The sequence below is a fragment of the Oratosquilla oratoria genome, chromosome 37 (assembly GCF_046742065.1).
Source record: "Oratosquilla oratoria isolate Oo_2021 chromosome 37, ASM4674206v1, whole genome shotgun sequence".
NCBI classification, from domain to species: domain Eukaryota; kingdom Metazoa; phylum Arthropoda; class Malacostraca; order Stomatopoda; family Squillidae; genus Oratosquilla; species Oratosquilla oratoria.
In genome coordinates, this window is record NC_134813.1 from 27,997,303 (window position 1) to 28,015,132 (window position 17,830).

General features: G+C 42.1%; 1 protein-coding gene across 1 annotated transcript; it reads right to left on the bottom strand.

The window, feature by feature from the left end:
* Positions 1-1,850: 1,850 nt before the first annotated feature.
* LOC143019582 (vitellogenin-like) lies at positions 1,851-12,090 on the bottom strand. The gene is made up of 15 exons (XM_076175360.1): positions 12,033-12,090; positions 11,405-11,838; positions 10,186-11,286; positions 9,929-10,079; positions 7,064-8,827; positions 6,702-6,959; positions 6,433-6,605; positions 5,666-6,258; positions 5,124-5,508; positions 4,903-5,024; positions 4,335-4,797; positions 3,638-4,171; positions 3,164-3,548; positions 2,693-3,057; positions 1,851-2,597 (listed from the first exon to the last, which is right to left on the bottom strand). The coding sequence occupies exons 1-15, from the start codon at positions 12,088-12,090 to the stop codon at positions 1,851-1,853; spliced, it is 7,533 nt and encodes a 2,510-aa protein (XP_076031475.1).
* Between the last annotated feature and the right edge of the window lie 5,740 nt (positions 12,091-17,830).

A 17,830-nucleotide genomic window follows, 5' to 3' on the forward strand; every position in this document is an offset into this window, starting at 1 on the left:
ACACTTGCACTTGTATTGCCAATGACACTAATGCACCCCTCCATCTCACAGTTGGTACAAACATTTGCTATTTTGAAACATATCTCTCACGCATCGAAGTCATGGATGACCAATTACCTACTTCTCAAGTTTGTACTATAACTTCCGACGTGCCCATGGCATTGGAACTAATTGATGCATCACATTTCAACCCTACACGATTTCTTTGTGCACAAGCAGACTTGGTTGCACTTTGCAAAAAGTTCAGACAAACTATTGCCACTCCAGGTGAACCCCTTGGAGTTACCTCATTCAGCATCACATATCCTTTCGTGAGAACTCAAAACCACGTTACATTCCCGCATACAGAATGCCATACAGCAAACGCATAATTGTAGATAACCTTGTCCAAGACATGATTACTCAGGATATTATTGAACCGTCAATCAATTAATGGAATTTCCCTCTGTTGTCCCTAAACACGATGGTTCCTTCCGTCCAGCAGTAGACTTAAGGGAATTGAATAAGTTAACTATCCCATATAGACATCCTATCCCTGTATTGCAAGATCTCTTACACTTCGTCGGTGAAAACGACGTAGTTTTCACGACCTTGGACCCTATGTCGGGATATTTCCAAATTCTCCTTGCTCCAGAGCCTAGACCCCTGACGGCCTTCAATACCCGTACGAGACACTATTACTTCAAATGACTAGCCATGGGTCTCGTTTCAGCTTCTTCAGTGTTAACATGACTTATGCACACAGTGCTTGTAGGTTTCACAGGCCATTATGTGTTTATGTACCTCGATGGTCCTGAAAAAAATATCTAATCATGTGCCATAAACCATGTGCTTCGGAATTGACTTCAACACTAGGTCGAAATATATGAAAAATCATTGCTCGTGAAGAAATTTTGTTCGGTGTGATTATTCTGTACCATCCCCGTCTACCATCGAATTACCAAACCATCGATGGGTTTTCCCTAACCACCTTGCTACTTCCTCAAGATTTTTTCTACAGCCATTCAAGCGACCAACCTGCTGAGCCGTCGCTAGGTTTCCCCTAACCACCTCGTTGTGCGTTAGATACTACTCATACCTAGCTACGGGCTTCAAAAACATATAAATGTCACACGAGACCACTAAAAAAGTAGTCTCAACTCACCTATGGTTGGAAAGGTATCCTTCCTCCCCAGGTGATCAGCAAACCTATACTCCGCCCTGACGATAAAATATATCTTGTTCTTTTGTGGTTTATTTTGACATGTAGTTGTTATTATGGTTATTACGTATCTTACATTTTGCACTCATTCATTGGTTAAGGAATGTTAATTGCTTTACATTTTCACTTGTTATTGTTTTTTGTTTATATGTGTAAGGAATAAGTTAAGAATAGTTGATATTAAACTATATTGTGTTTACTTAAGACCTTACACCATTTGTAAGGTCAGCTCTTGCCCTAGACTCTAATTCACAGTCGGTGGACCGTTGCAAGGCTCATAAATTGTTGACTCCTCTCCTCACTCAACATCTTCTATGCATATGATTTTTTTCATCGAGTTTACGTATTTAGAAGAAAAGAAAATAAGATCACAATTTTTTCGAGAATGTTTTGTATGTTTTGGACGGAATGCGAGACATATCTATCGTCTCCTAGGTCCTTGAAACTGTCCATTTTAGGTTATAAAAGAGCTAAGTGTATAAACAATGCATTTTATTTTTGTTCGTTTTTTCTGGTTGCTCGTATGCTCTATTTGAACAGCATTTGGTATTTCCAAATGTTACATGAGAAAATATTTTTGCGAAAACATGATATTTGATATTATAATAATCGCGACTCGTGTCCAGAGTCGATGCGACACCTAACGTGATTAGCACGAGTCCAATTGCCAGCTACTAAGGAAAGTGGCGGCGTCGGGTGCAAGTTCACCGTTGGGCATCATCATGTCGTCGCCTTCGAAGTTGTTCAAGGTGCCCATCAGACCTTCCAGGCGACCCAGAAGCTCAACGCTGGCATAGAGTCGGAAGGTTGGTGAGGTTTTGGACACAGACAGGTAAAGGCTTCTGGCATTTACGATGACCTCAGCGGGGCGTTGGTAAACGGTAACATATGGGTAGATAGATTGTTCCTCTTCTGTTTGCTCTTGGTCGTCCAAATAAGCCTTATACTCGCTGTCGATGACAATCTTGTGCAGCCTGTTACCGAGAGTGATTCCAAATTCATACTTATTATCTGGTAATGCTCTGACAGTAACATGGTCGTAACCATCAGTAGCCAGGATGTACTGACATGGAGTCACAGGCAGTTTGATCATTTTCCCATCGAAGGTGTAAAGACTCCCATCTCCATAATAGATTGCAGGAGAAGATGTGAGGGCGTTAAAGAACTTGTACTGAATAGGGATCATGGTTTGCATGAGGCCTACAAAATTCCTCCATACGGGAACTCCAGAAGAGACGCTGACTCCGTAAGGCACAGTTGTTAAGGAATACACAGGGCGGTTAAGAGGAAGCACCAGATGAAGTTTTCCTTGCTTGGCATTGTAGTTCAGTTGCAAGGTGTCTTCAAGAAGCTGGTACAGGAAATGAAGTACCTCCTCTGCTTGAGGGATATTTTCCTGTAAAGAAAATCAAAAGAGAAATGAGCCAAAGCAAACTTACTTTCATGTCTAATCTTTTCGTGAGAGAATATACACAGCAAAACAGCACTTACAAATCCAAAGCTGTGAAGGAACCAGTCGACAGTCTGACGGATGAATGGTCTCCTCATGATTTGCCGATATATGATATGGGCATCCTTCCTGACGTCTTCAATGATGTGTCTTGTGACGTAAGTCAGAGCTTCCCATTGTTCAGGGAAGTTTTCTTTAAGCATGCCAATCATCTCAACTGGGTTTAATCTGTGTTCCATTGTAGTCCAGATATCGATAATTGCTTGATATTCCTGAGGATGTGTCTCCTGCAGCCTAAGTAGTATTCCCTCAATTTTCTCCCAGAAGCGAGTCTCCTTGAGGGCACGCACGATTTCCTCTGGAGTGAACTGGTTCATCTCGTACAATTCTCTCAAGCGAAGCAGGACTGGGGAAATAAAAATAACAGTGATTATAAAGAAACTTCCTTAAATCAACTATCTTATCTAGGGTGTAGCAACGGATGGGAATTACCTAATGGAACTTAAACTTACCCGTCCTTATTTCCATCAGACTTTCCATGATCTCGGATTCGTAAGCTTTTGTGATTTTCGACATGAGATCCACATATTCGCTGTAGATGTTGACTACAGATTCATCAAGATAATGGTAAACTTCCCTAAACATAGATACAAGCGTTTGAACTTCGCTTATAGCAACTTGGAAGATGTGAACAAGGTCGGGGATCAGACCGTCCGTGCGAAGGTCTTCGTAGATATGTGCGAATTCGCTAAGGAAATACTGGAAGACCTTGTCCGCCTCAATGACGGGCAGTTCGGCACTCTGGCTTGCCGCATCAGCTTGCAACTGCTGGTAAGTGGATTCCCACCATCCTAGGAAAGTGGTTACTTGAGATCTGATGATTTCCAGGATTTCATTCTGTAATTAGATAGAAATATTAAATGAAAAGGAATGTTTCTTTGGTGGATTTTCAAACAATGAACTTCTATTTCACTGCAAATACGAACCATGTTTTCTTGGACTTCTTCATGATGATAGTGACCTTCCAAATCAAGAGTAACGGGTGAAGTGAGCTCGGCCCTAATTCCAGCGACATCGGCAAATCTCATCAGTGGGTTCTCCCATGGCTTTTCAACACGAATGTCAAGTTCAACCTTGCCAGGGCTCTTCCAGCCAGCGTTCAAATGATATTTCTTGTTTTGTTCTTCACCAACCTTGAAGGTTACAGCTTCCACGTGAGCAGGATAGCAGAAGTGACTCTTAGTTTCGTACTCCTGAGCCTGTAAACTCCAGTGGGTATTCAGATTAAAACCGTGGCAGTGAATTGTCTGCTCAGGTCGCAAGATGTTGGAGATTTCCATATCAATGGATGGTGTCCTCAACTTTGCCGAAAGAACAGCTTCCTCTGGCATGGTTCTTTGATATTTGAGAGCAATCATTTTCTCAGGAACCGAAGGATCGTACAGGTAGTGCAATTCGATGCCCTTTGTTGATTTTGTCCATGCGGTATCCAATATTACCCTCGGGTCATACAGGAGAGCCTGATTTAATTGGAAATACAAAACATCATTAGATATGACATAAATACTCTTGAATAGAAAGAATATAACAAATCCTGGAGTTGACTTTGTCATGAAAAATTGACACATGTTGAAGGTTACTTCAAAAGAAATCTACGTGTTGTCTTTGCCTAAAAAGGCTTACCTTTGTTGACATGGTCACGTCCGTCCTGTAGCTTCCTTCTGCCTTCTTCATGCCTTGAAGTGTCAGGACCACCATGTCTTCATGGGACTGGAATATATCCAGTTCCAGAGAGCCAACTACAGTTAGTGGTGAGAATCCATACTCTGCTGAAATGATGATGTCCTTAGATAGGGTAGGGTAGCTGATTTTACCTTCAATACGAGTTCCCTGAGTGCCTTTCACTTCCTGGCTAATCATATTACCGGAAACCTCGATTTTGTCTTCACTTTTATCCTTGTTGGTCCAAACCTCAACTGAAGGCTTTGACGAATCCAAACTACTTACAGCCTCCAAAGTACGAGAAGGTGTCTCGACACGCACGTTCCACAAAAGAGGTTCTGGGTGATGAACCCTGATGTTGAAATAGGTTTCGTCGTTCTTGGTCATTTCAAGATGCATGGATCCGTCATCATTCTTCGCAGAACTGGCCTTGAAGGTACTGATGGCTTCGAAGGGCAGGACAGCCTCAATGGTGATCGTTCCAGACTTCACCCAGCTCTCTTCGTCAGACGTCCGTGTACCGTGTGACTCGATACTTGTTTGCTTGTCTGCATGATTGAAGGCGATCTTAGCCTCGTAAGAGTTTTCCATGAGATTACCGAAGATATCAAGCAACATTGCCTCGGTCAATTTGTTCTGGGAGATCTCAGTCTGTCAATAAAAAATACAGAAATAAATCGTTAGCCTTTGTTTAGACAAGAAGAAATAAACACATATCTCAGATAGTATAAGGCATGAAATCCTTCTTACCTTGAATGACACTTCCCTTGCCTCTGGAGTCAGTTTATGATAGGCGTGGATCTGGGAAACGACTTCTTCAATTTGAGGAGATTTAAGAGTCACCATGGCATCTAATTTATAGTTGAGAGGTTCGGGTAAGTTTTCAAAAACATAATCCCATTTCCACTCGTAGTTGTTTTCATCAGGAGTCTTAAAATAGATTAGACCATTCATAGAAGACTTTTCATAAGCAAGGGTATTCTTATTTAGGGAAGTTTGGAAAGTGAAAGTTCTCTGGTCAGGTGTGGTCCAGATCAAACTAACTTCGTTGTGACCCTCAAACATACGAAGAGGTGAAGCTAGCTGAACTTGCAGGTTGTACTGATGAGCTTCTCCCATCAAAACCAAGTTACCACTATAAAAAGATAAATGAAAAAAATGTGAAACATATAACAGAAAATGTATAATGTATATATTTTTATTCATCTTTTATTTGATTGATTTGTTTATCTGTTTATTGATTTATCTATATACTTATTCATTTATATATTTCTTTATTTATTTTGACTTACTGCATATTGAAGAGTCCATCCTCTGCGAGATCGTAGTTACTTTCAGTGCCAATCATTTTTGAAGTATCACCTTCAGCGTCGAAGAAGACCTCAGCCTTGATAGTTTTAGTGGTAAAATCTCGATCGTAAACGCCCTTAATCCTGCGTTGGTACTCTTCTTGAGGGAAGAGAAGGCTGTTAAAGTTGATGTGGAGTGCTTCCTTGGAAAGATGGAAATCTGCCTTGGTATCTGTAAGTTTGAGGAAGGCAAAGCTGGTCTTGATATCACTCTCTTCTTCAGAGATGATTGTTCTGTCGATCATAGAGTTGAGGAGAATACCGGTGGAGTCACTTAATTGAAGAAGCACTCTTTTCTTTTTGGGCGAAGTTTCTATAGCAGTTGTCAATCTATGTGGTCCTTCGCTGAATCCTAAGATCTCAAGATCCATCTCCTGGAGCCATTTCTTCTTAAGCTCCAGTGTGACAGGACCTTTAGCCTCGTATGTCATTTCCTCATTGTACACAGCAGTGCCTGTCAGATCATACTTGGACTCTTCGACCTCGTCGATATGAACCACGATGTCCAGTCGTTCCATAAGCTTGGGTGCCTGCAACTGAAAGGAGAGGAGTATAAGCGCAGTTATTAGTACTATGAGTAAGAATGTTTGCTTATCCACTGAATTCTAAAGGATTGACATTATATGAGTAGCTAATACGCTCATCAACAAAATTAGAAAGGCTAGATTATCTATTGGAAAACTATTAGTTTGAAAATAAGGAGGGCTTACCTCCAGTTTATTTTCGAAAGACAGCTTCCCTTCCTCCTTTCGCGTGATCGACAGCAATGCATGGGCGATCTTTTCCTCAGTCTTCCTGTTTTCAAGTTCCCAAGAGGTTTCCAATAGCATGCCGTCATAATGCAGCTTGTTAAGGGACTTCAGGTCAATGTCTCCCACAATGGCTAAGGACAGATGTTACAAAATAAGTTGCCACAGTGTGTATCAATTAAACTATCAATTCCATTTCAAATGGATGTCCGTAGGCTTGGTAATCTTACCTGTTGTTTCCACATCAACGTTCAAGTTGGCGGGGAAGATGCCGTTCTTCTTAGCGAGGGACTCGATGTCAAAGTAAACATGCTCTCCCTTCATCAAGCTGAATTTAGCGGACCATTCTGCACTGTCTTCGGCCTCTGCTGTGGGTGCGATATGTTGGTGGAGTTTCCAATCGATAATTTCGACATTGACGTTCCACTTACGCAGCTTGTCGATAAGTGGGAAGTAAATGCGGGGCGTGGAATGGAAATCAAATCCGGCTGTAAAATGAACCACTTGTTTTAAGATTACCGCAAAAAAGCTTTGTCATTTTACTACACCTATAAAACAGAAATTTTCTTCAGTTATAAAATTTAATACTTACCTTCAACGTCCAATACGATGAAGTTCCTCAGTGCGTTATGAGATCTAACTACTACATCAATGCCGGTGTTACCCTCATGCATCTCAGTAAGGACAGAGGCCTCAAACATTTGAGACTCGGCAGGGAATTCCCAGCTTGGGCTGAAGTAAATGTTGAAGTCCAACTTCCTGTGATGATCTTCTGTTTTCAGCATCGTATCTGTTTTGAAAGCATAGGTGTAGTCGCCGGATGCATGCATGATCTTATACTTCCAGAACATTTCCAGAGCCTTCTTGTCAGCATCGGTGGTAAGAGTAGTCTGAGAAGCATACTCCAAGAAAGAGGAGCTGATGGATGTGAAGAGAGCTTGGGTGTTTTCTTTCCTGTCGTAGGAGATCTTGGCAGATGCACCGCGAGGAGCACTGGATCCAGGAGTGTCAATGGTGAAGTCGATGACTTTGTTGTCGGGTTCATTGGTCAATAAGGCTGCCAGTCTATAGCCTTCCATGGAAGCCTCAGTTTTTTCTGCAGTCAGGCTGATCTCAATTGGGTGACCAAATGGTACAGAGGTGCTGCTGATGATGTTGGGCAAGTTGAGTTTATAACAGAAGCGAAGACCCAGGTGGCTATCAAAGAAGTCGGTGCACTCGTCCTTCTCTACCAAACGAGCGTCGACAATGCCTTCAGGGATGATTTTGTGTTCTGGGTTTTCGTTCAGTATTTCAATCTCTTCGTTGACCATATAAGTTTCGCTTTTGAATGAAATGAGATCCCATTTTTCTGGTATACTCCATTTGATATTCAATCCACCAGTTAAATCAATGTCAAGCTTTCCACCGTTTGAAATGTGAAGATTGTTCTTAACCTTAACGCCATGCTTGAGTACAGACTTAAAACCAACGAAACCGGCCAGTTCAACAGATAGGCTAGGCATCAGTTTCAAGGAAGCGTGTGGGTTCTCACCGGATAAGATTTGTCTGATGTCCACGTCGGAATCCACATCAAGACCAAGAACTACAGCACCACATAGATCAGCATGAAGTGGTATTCCTTGCATAGTGGGAATTGTGTATTCCAAGCAGATGGGAAGAGTCCTGGCAGTATTTATGAGGTATTTGGACATAGATTCCATGTTGTGGTCCATGTAAGCGAAGAAATCACCGATGATTTGGTCAACGTCGATATTCTTAAGGTCAGATGTGAGAGAAGCGAAAGAGATCTCCTGCCCGAAAAGACGAAGAGCTAGATCAATCATAGGTTGTTTTTCCTGGTGGTTACGAGAACGCACTTTGGAGTCAACGAAGTCTTCGGCAACCTGGAATTCTACATTTCTCTTGGCTCTAAGTGAGCTGGCCAAATGCTCGACAACCTTGGATCCCTTATCTTGACCAAAGGCGGCGATGTCCATGATCACCTTGTTCCAAGGAGTAGACATCAGATATCCTCTAGGACCAAAGACTTCTTCCAAAAGTGAGTTGAAGCCATCTAGCCTCAAGCCTACTTCAGCCAAGTTCATCATGTTTCCAAAGATATCGGCAGTTACGTTGAAGTTGACAGATCGTGGAAGAGTAGACCTGCGGGAATAGATGAGATTGGAATCGACTTCAGCTCCCAAACCGATAGTGCGGAAGAAATGGGAGATTTCTGTATTTCTGGAGAACTTTCTGATGTCTTCACTGTAGTCAGCAGGAAGAACAATGTTGGAGAGGAGGTAACGGAGGTGCTCCTTGTGTGGTGAATCAGTCTCCTGAAGGTTAGTCAGATGAGTAAGTACCAAGCTGCGTACTGAAACGAAATATAGAATAGGTCTGTAATTTTATACAGAATAATTAAGGATATGGCACAAATAAAACCATACGCACGCTTATACACACTCGCATATTCTATCAATATAAATACGTACATAATCGTACATACATACATAAACACGTACATGCATATATACATATATACATGTGCACACACGTACATATGGAAATTCATAAAGTATATGTCCATCCATACCCAGGAAGCAATCAAAAAGGGGGCAAACCACGGTATTCACGGGTTCGACTTTATACATAATGATAATGAGTTTGTGGGGATTGACCACATTCTGGGAGTGGATCAATGCACAGGGAGATGAAACAAAAATGATGGAAGAGAAGACTGTATTAATCAATTCATTAGCCCAGTTCTCTTATGCAGAAAACCCAATGCCCCTTGGAAACCGAATTTCGTCGCAGGTTCCTCCCATGCCTCACTTAGTGAAAACATTTTGTGGAGTTATCTGGAGAAAATCTAAAAAAGTGAAAGATGATATGTTGAGTTTTCTGTGTGATGATGGTACCTAGGGCACTTGGCGTCTATTGCCAGACAAATTCTACACTGGTACTGTTTTAGTGCCGAGTGATTAACTGAGCGTAGGTGTACTAGTGCAATGCTTGTGTGTTTTGAGAGGGATTTCATTTGTAGGTTGATATCTGGGGTCTTCAGTCAAGTATTAAATTTGTTGATCAAATTAGGGGTGTTCATTTTGTGATCATTGTAAAAAATATACAGAAACACATAGAAAAAAAACATTAAAAAGGGATAGAGTGAGGGTAAGATGCTGCTTTGGAAGGATGAAATCAACTATCCTCCATTGATTTGGGCTAAATCAAGGCAGCTCTCCATGATAAGGGGGAACTATGGGTCCTTGTGCAAAGGTAGAATAGCACAACAAATAGAGAGACGTGATGGCCTGGTAAACAAGCACGTTGGCCAAAGTGAAGGCTCCAGCGGCACGCACAAGCCTCTTGGCATATACTTCTCATCTTATTTACTTCCTATATGCATAGAAGGAGAGGAGGGGTTATTGAATAAAGAAATTATTATAGAACGCTATAACGCGCACGTTGTACTTACTCTGGATATTTGTCTCCTCCCTTGCAAAGTCAATGATGCGCTTTACTTCCGCCATATCTTCGACACATCTAGCGCCATTCAGGTAAGCGGTTGCTCGGATTTCGGTCTCTTCCTTCATGTCATAGTAATGGTTTAACATCTCATGTGGATTCTGGAATAAAAAAAAATGGAAAAGTGAGAACGCACCCTCCTACTTTGTGTTCAGATTGAGAACAAAAACGGGTATAGCGTAAAGAGGCTACTACACTGGGACTCACCCACAAGTTGCAGGGCACTTTCCTAAAGGCTTGGGCGGCCGCCACGCGAACGGAAGTTTCCACGTTGATGTCATGGTAGCACTGCTTGACTGTGGCAGCTACAGCTTCAGGGAAGTAGCCAACATTACCAAGACCCTTGAGGAGGAGTTTGGCGTGCTCGCGCTCCTCAGGTGTGGCTCCGTGGCATGTCTCGGCAAGCTTACTGGTGGCCAGCATGATGATCTCATCGACGAGCCCTTCCTCTCTGTACCTAGGGTGTTGGCGGATGTAGGTACTGACCATGGAAGCAGCTGCCAAAAGGACGGTCTTGGGGGGATGATCCATCGTGACTAGAGGGGCGAGTGACTTGATGGCGAGGGCATTGGGACGGGCCATCACGTGCAGGGCTGTGGCATAGAGGGCAGTTCTTCCTGGGGAGGCCACTCCTTGCGAAATCTCTTCCATCATGACGGGAACGGCTCCAGACTCACCGAGGAAGGCGATGGCGTCGAGGTACATCTGTTCGATCTTGTGCCAGTTGGGGCAGTAGGCGCCAGCACGAATATTGTCGAGGATAGCCTTGACGTGAGAATCGGGAGCGTGGCGGAGCAGATTCATTCCATGGTAGACAAGGGCGGCTGTCTCGGGCTCGACAGTGTTTTCGACCTTGGCGCAAATGTCTGTGAGGATCGCGTCGAGTCTGGGCACAACAGTGTCCCTCTTCTTTGGAGTGGTGAAGTCGAACTTGAGCTCTTTCTTGACCAAGTGGTCGGACGAGAAGGTGAGGAGGGCAGGGTCCATCTCTACCTGGGACTCGAACTGAAGGGTGGCCTTTTGTACAGCCTTGATGTGTTTGTAGACGCCGTACATGGGTTTGAGGACGTTGGTGTCAGTACACTCGATGGAAGTGTAGAGACCACTCTGGATGTTTTGCTGACAAGTCGAGCTGGACTCCTCGAGAGGAAGAGGCATGTTGAGCAAAGGTAGGATGTTCATCGTTTCAGACGGACGGTAGAAACGGTCCTCGCACCTCTTGTTGTCCTTCTCCTTGACCACTTGCACATCAGTTTCGGAGACGGGAGTCAGGGTGTAGCTGGTGGGGCACTTACCCTGGATGTCTCTCTGAGGAAGGAGGAAGGAGATCGGTCAGAGCTACCAACATGTTAGATCTGCGAGAGGAGCAATTACCGATGTCGTTGAATAAAAAGAAAATAGAGAGTAGAGCTGTAGTGAGCCTTACCTCTGTGATGGTGGTTTCCTTGTTGACCTCAGAGAAGGAGGGAAGAGTGTTCTGGAGGTAGGAGGCCACACCCATCTTGGCATTGACGGACCACGTGTCGTCCTCGGGGTCGACGCACACGTGCTGCACTCGCCCGTCCATGATGGCCATCATGAGGGGACGCTCAGACACCTTGCCCATCTCTGGAACGACGCTCGCGTCCTTTCCGTTCATCTGGAACTCCTTGATGGTGATGGCCACGTCGCAGGGCGTGAGCATCGACAGTTCCACCTTGGAGTTCCATTCGACTCGGGTGTTTGCGTTCTCCACATTCTCGAAGTGAAGGTTGGACTCCCCATGCTGTTGGTAAACATAGGTGTGTCCAGGGGCGTAGCTGAGCTTGGGGCTTCCAGTTACCGGGCACTCTGTGGAGCACCGCACTCCGTCGTAGGAATCTGTGTGAATTGAAAAGGAACAATTGTGTTTCTGTAAATTCTAGTCACAAGATTAAACTACGCCAACCTTTTCGAATACATGACTGAAAATATCGGCACAACTTGCATTCGAAGTGTGTGGTTTATAAGCAAAATCTATACTGTTATTGAGAAAATAGAAGAAAAAAATCTTCAGGATAGCCAAAAGAACTTACAAACATGAGCAATTAAGGCAAAGCAAAGGGTCGTGAGGAGAAAGAGTGATCGTGCCATGGTGTCTGTCTGAAGACCGCACCACGACTGCTGTTGTGGACTTCCTTGCAAGTATTTATACCTCTGTCATCGTCTCCAAGAGTTACTATGTGGAACAAGGACCTTGGCAACCGATATGGGTAACCATATGATAAAGGTCCTTATTCTGATAGAGGGCAATGATAAGTGACTATCATGATATATATTATGTATGCTATACATTATGAGCTATATGTTATTTATTATATATTATACATTATACATTCTGCATTGTACATTGTACATTGTGCATGATATATTATATATAATATATAATATATAATATATATATTATATGGTATATGATATATGATATATCATATACATTATATATATGATATATAATATATAATGTATTATATATTATATATTATATGTTATATATTATATGTTATATATTATATATTATATATTATATATTATATATTATATATTATATATTATATATTATATATTAAGTATTATATATCATATATCATATACTACATATTATATATCATATATTATATGCTATATATTACATATTATATATTATTATTATATATTATATATTATATATTATATATTATATATTATATATTATATATTATATATTATCGGCACAATCACCACTTCATACAACCTCCTCTTTGCATCCATTCCCAAATGTCTTTCTCTTGACACTTATTAGTCCCTCAAGGCGTTTACTTGCTTCTCTCAATCTACAACTTATCTCCTACTCCTTTCCTCCTATCCACTTGCTCCAACCTCTCTCATTTTAGACTTACTTCCAACTCACTGCCATCCTCTAGTACATCTAGTACTTTTACCCACACTCACCTTCAACTTTCTCCTATCGCATACCTTTCCAAACTCAGTCACTAACTCCCTTAATATCTCCTGTGATCCTGTTACAAGCGCATTGTCGTCAGCAAACAACAACTGGCTCACACCCCCCCTCACTTTTCTCCATTTTTAAACAATCTCCCGTCGCCTGTTCATTACCCTTGCATTTACTTCCTGCACCACCCCATCCATGTACATATTGAACAGCCATGGTGACACGACACACCCCTGACACAACCCCACCTTTGCCTCAAACTACTTGCTCTTTCCATTTCCCATTCTAACACAGGGCCTAGTATACTTGTATCTCTTGATTCAAATTCTTGCGCGCAGCATCGAATGCCTAATGTACGATGTATTACACTGCTCGCGTTATAAGATATAAAGTTACTATTGTATTACTCGTTCTCTTTCATTCTAAGTAATAATAAACACAGAAAACATAATGAAACCAGTTCACAGAATGAGGGAGTAACTCACTACAACTACAAAATAAATATAACCAACACGCCGACGCAGGGATCCTCGTATACACACTCGTGCCTCATGACGCCGACGCAGACGTCATCTTATCGAAGAGGCTAAGTTGCATCTTTCCCAAGCTAAATGTTTTTTAAACTTTTCTTCTTAACCTAACATCCAAGACTTGCTGATTGTTTCATTTGCCATGGCTTGAGACTTTAATTTCTTTTTCACTGGACGTATGCCATCTCTCTTGTGTTTACCTAACCCAAGCATGTCATCAATCTGGTCCATCTAATCCGAGTCATTTCCCAAGAGCACAGAGGTAACTCCCATAGTCTTTTGCATTTCATGTTCCTGGCATACCTCCCATGAAGCATTGTGGTCATCGAGCACTGTAGAAGTTCTGCTCCAAATATGTGACACAGGTGTGCACTGTCCCAAGAACTAATAGACAACTAATGTCAGAAATGGATAGATGTAGAGCTTGATGGACCGAGTTCTTCAAGAAGTTACACGTGACTGTCCCTCCGAGCAGCCAGCTTTCCCTGGCTGGTGTTCGGGTGACAGTTACTGAGCCACCAATAGATGAAACTCTCTACCCTCTCTGAGTGAAGAGAAATGGAGGAAAGTGTTGACGAATGCCCTTTTTTTCTACACTAGTAGCAATGCTTGTGTGAGGGTCCGGAATGAAGAGAGTGATTAAATAGCCTGAGGTGAATGTGGGCCGCCAATGTTCTGTAGTGTTGCCGTGGCTGTTCAGCGGGTATATGGATAGGGTGGTGAGGGAGATAAACACTAAAGCGGTATGCGAGGGTTCTGAGTTGGCATAAAGGTGTACCGTATTGCATCAAATCCATAAAGGATTTGATCCAATACAGTACATACCGTGTTCACATGTGCGCCCTCGGTGGAATGAGAGGCCGTGAATTAAGTCGTTCCAATTTGAAGGGTCGTCGTGACACGATCGTACGGCCTTCGTCTTATAATATGCAAGACGCTACGGCGAGGGTTCGAATCCCAGTAGGAGAGTACATTTCCAAATGTCATGATGACACAAAACGTATGCATGTATGTACATACATACATACATACATACATACATACATACACACACACACACACACACACACACACACACACACACACACACACACACACACACACACACAACTCGTGGCTTACTTGGTATAGTTCCCGGCTGCCACTACGGAGGTCCGGGTTCGAATCCCACCCAGGACTGAAATTATTTTAGTATCGCTGCGCTTCGAGTCGTTACTCCAACTCTCGTGGGCGGGGAGATGTGTGTGTGTGTGTGTGTGTGTGTGTGTGTATTTACCTAGTTGTATTTACCTAGTTGTATTTTGCGGGAAGGGGAGCTATGCTCGTGTTGTCCCGCCATTGTATCTCTCAGTGTCTAGTTTGCTTTTAAACTCGTGAATGGTTTTTGCGCTTACTATTTCATTATCCAGTTTGTTCCAAGTGTCTAAAACTCTATGTGGAAAATTGTTTTTCTTCATTTCTCTTCTATAGTTATGTTTTCTTAATTTCCTTCCATGTCCTCTTGTGTTTCTCTTGTCCCAGTTTAGTAATTCTTCTCTATCAAGTATCTCTGTGCCTTTCATGATTCTGTAGATGGTCAGTAGGTCTCCTCTCTCTCTTCTTTGCTCCAGTGTCGGTAGCTCCAGTTTAGCCAATCTTTCCTCGTATGATAGGTTTGCAATTGCAGGTGCCATTTTTGTAGCTGCTCTTTGGATTATTTCTATTTTCTTTATGTTCTTTTTGGTACTGGGGGACCACAATGTCGCCGCATACTCTAGTCTAGGCCTTATCAATGTAACCAATTTTTTTTTTATCATGTCTTCGTCCAGGTAAACAAAAGCCACTTTTATTGATCTTAGCAAGTTGTAAGTCTCCCCGACAATTTTGTTAATCTGTGTATCATAGGACAAGTCGTTTGTGATAATAACTCCCAAGTCTTTTTCGGATCCTACTTTCTTTACTTCCTTGGCTCCAATTATATAATTTCTTGATATTCTATTTTTGCTTTTTCCAAACTCCATTATGCTACACTTCTTAGTATTAAAATCCATCTCCCATTTCTGACTCCAGTTCCATACCCTATTCAGATCTTCTTGCAGTGCTTCACAGTCCTTATCAGTCTCTACTTTCCTTAACAGTTTGGCGTCATCAGCAAAGAAGCTCATGTAACAGTTCACGCCTTCGTCCATATCATTCATATAGATAGCAAACATTATTGGAGCCAGTACAGATCCTTGCGGTACTCCACTGATCACCTCTTTCCAATCTGAATATTTTTCTCTGAGTACTACTCTCATTTTTCTTCCAGTCAGGAAGTCCTCCATCCATTTTAGTAGGTTCCCTTGTATTCCTCCTTTGTTTTCCAGTTTTTTTTAGTAGTTTTCTGTGTGGTACTTTGTCAAATGCTTTTTGTAAGTCTAGGAATGCACAATCAGCCCATCCGTTTCTTTCTTGCACTATGTCTATTAGTCTTGAGTAGAAACATATCAAGTTTGTGGTGCATGATCTACCTTGTCTGAACCCGAATTGTCTTGGGTTTAATATGTTGTTATCTTCCAGGTGTTTTACCCATCTATTCTTGATGATTTTCTCACAAATTTTGGCTATAGTGCTTGTTAGTGATACTGGTCTATAGTTGGTGGGTTCTTCCTTGTTTCCTTGTGTGTGTGTGTGTGTGTGTGTGTGTGTGTGTGTGTGTGTGTGTGTGTGTGTGTGTGTGTGTGTGTGTAAAGTCACAACATTACCCATAGATCGATCATACGAGCTCTGAGCTCTCTTCCGGGAGGGAAATACCTGTCGATCAGGATTCCGGCACTTGACCCAAGGACCAAGGTGAATACACAAACACACAGACACACAGATACACACACACACACACACACACACACACACACACACACACACACACACACACACACACACACACACACACACACACACACACACACACACACATAACCTAACCTAACCTGGCGGCTTTCAGTAACTGGCAGAGTTGTGCTCTACCAGGGGTTTATATGATATGAAATGGCATACTAATATAATAGAGACTGGATAGGGTTATGGATCAAATATAAGTCTGAAGTGTGCATTTTGTCTGCAGACTTCTAAACAACATTAAGGAAACCTTTTCCCTGAGAGGCATGGTAGTGACATTGTGAAAATATATCTGTTATACTTCTTCCATTATCTGGTGACCCATAGGATGTGGCCGGCAAAACCAGCAGCGTAGCCACGTCTAAACCATCTCCAAAGAAAATGAGGGAAACACCGTTTTCTTTATATTTGCATGTATGACCGCTATAATTGAATAGACTGCAAGCGGCCCGAAGACCCGCATTCAACTTCTCCATGTAATTAATACATCACCGCCCCGCCCCCCCAACTTCACGGAAATTCCTGGGGTGGGAGCATGGGAAACGTTGCCTGACCTGAGATGCCACATCGTTTAAGAAGTCTCTTCTTTTCTTTACATGTATAACAATTACTCATATCACCTACCATTTAATGAAAAAAGCAATATGCATTTAGAATAGTCCATCTTAACATAATCGGGGTAGTGGATAGCTTCCGGTATATTCTGAATGTTTTGATTCAGTACGTGACAACACGGCAGACAACACCTTGCGGGTCACGAGATAATGGAAATAGTATTTTGGTCCTGAAAAAATATCTAATCATGTGGCATAAACCATGTGCTTCGGAATTGACTTCAACACTAGGTCGAAATATATGAAAAATCATTGCTCGTGAAGAAATTTTGTTCGGTGTGATTATTCTGTACCATCCCCGTCTACCATCGAATTACCAAACCATCGATGGGTTTTCCCTAACCACCTTGCTGCTTCCTCAAGATTTTTTCTACAGCCATTCAAGCGACCAACCTGCTGAGCCGTCGCTAGGTTTCCCCTAATCACCTCGTTGTGCGTTAGATACTACTCATACCTAGCTACGGGCTTCAAAAACATATAAATGTCACACGAGACCACTAAAAAAGTAGTCTCAACTCACCTATGGTTGGAAAGGTATCCTTCCTCCCCAGGTGATCAGCAAACCTATACTCCGCCCTGACGATAAAATATATCTTGTTCTTTTGTGGTTTATTTTGACATGTAGTTGTTATTATGGTTATTACGTATCTTACATTTTGCACTCGTTCACTGATTAAGGAATGTTAATTGCTTTACATTTTCACTTGTTATTGTTTTTTGTTTATATGTGTAAGGATTAAGTTAAGAATAGTTGATATTAAACTATATTGTGTTTACTTAAGACCTTACACCATTTGTAAGGTCAGCTCTTGCCCTAGACTCTAATTCACAGTCGGTGGACCGTTGCAAGACTCATAAATTGTTGACTCCTCACTCAACATCTTCTATGCATATGATTTTTT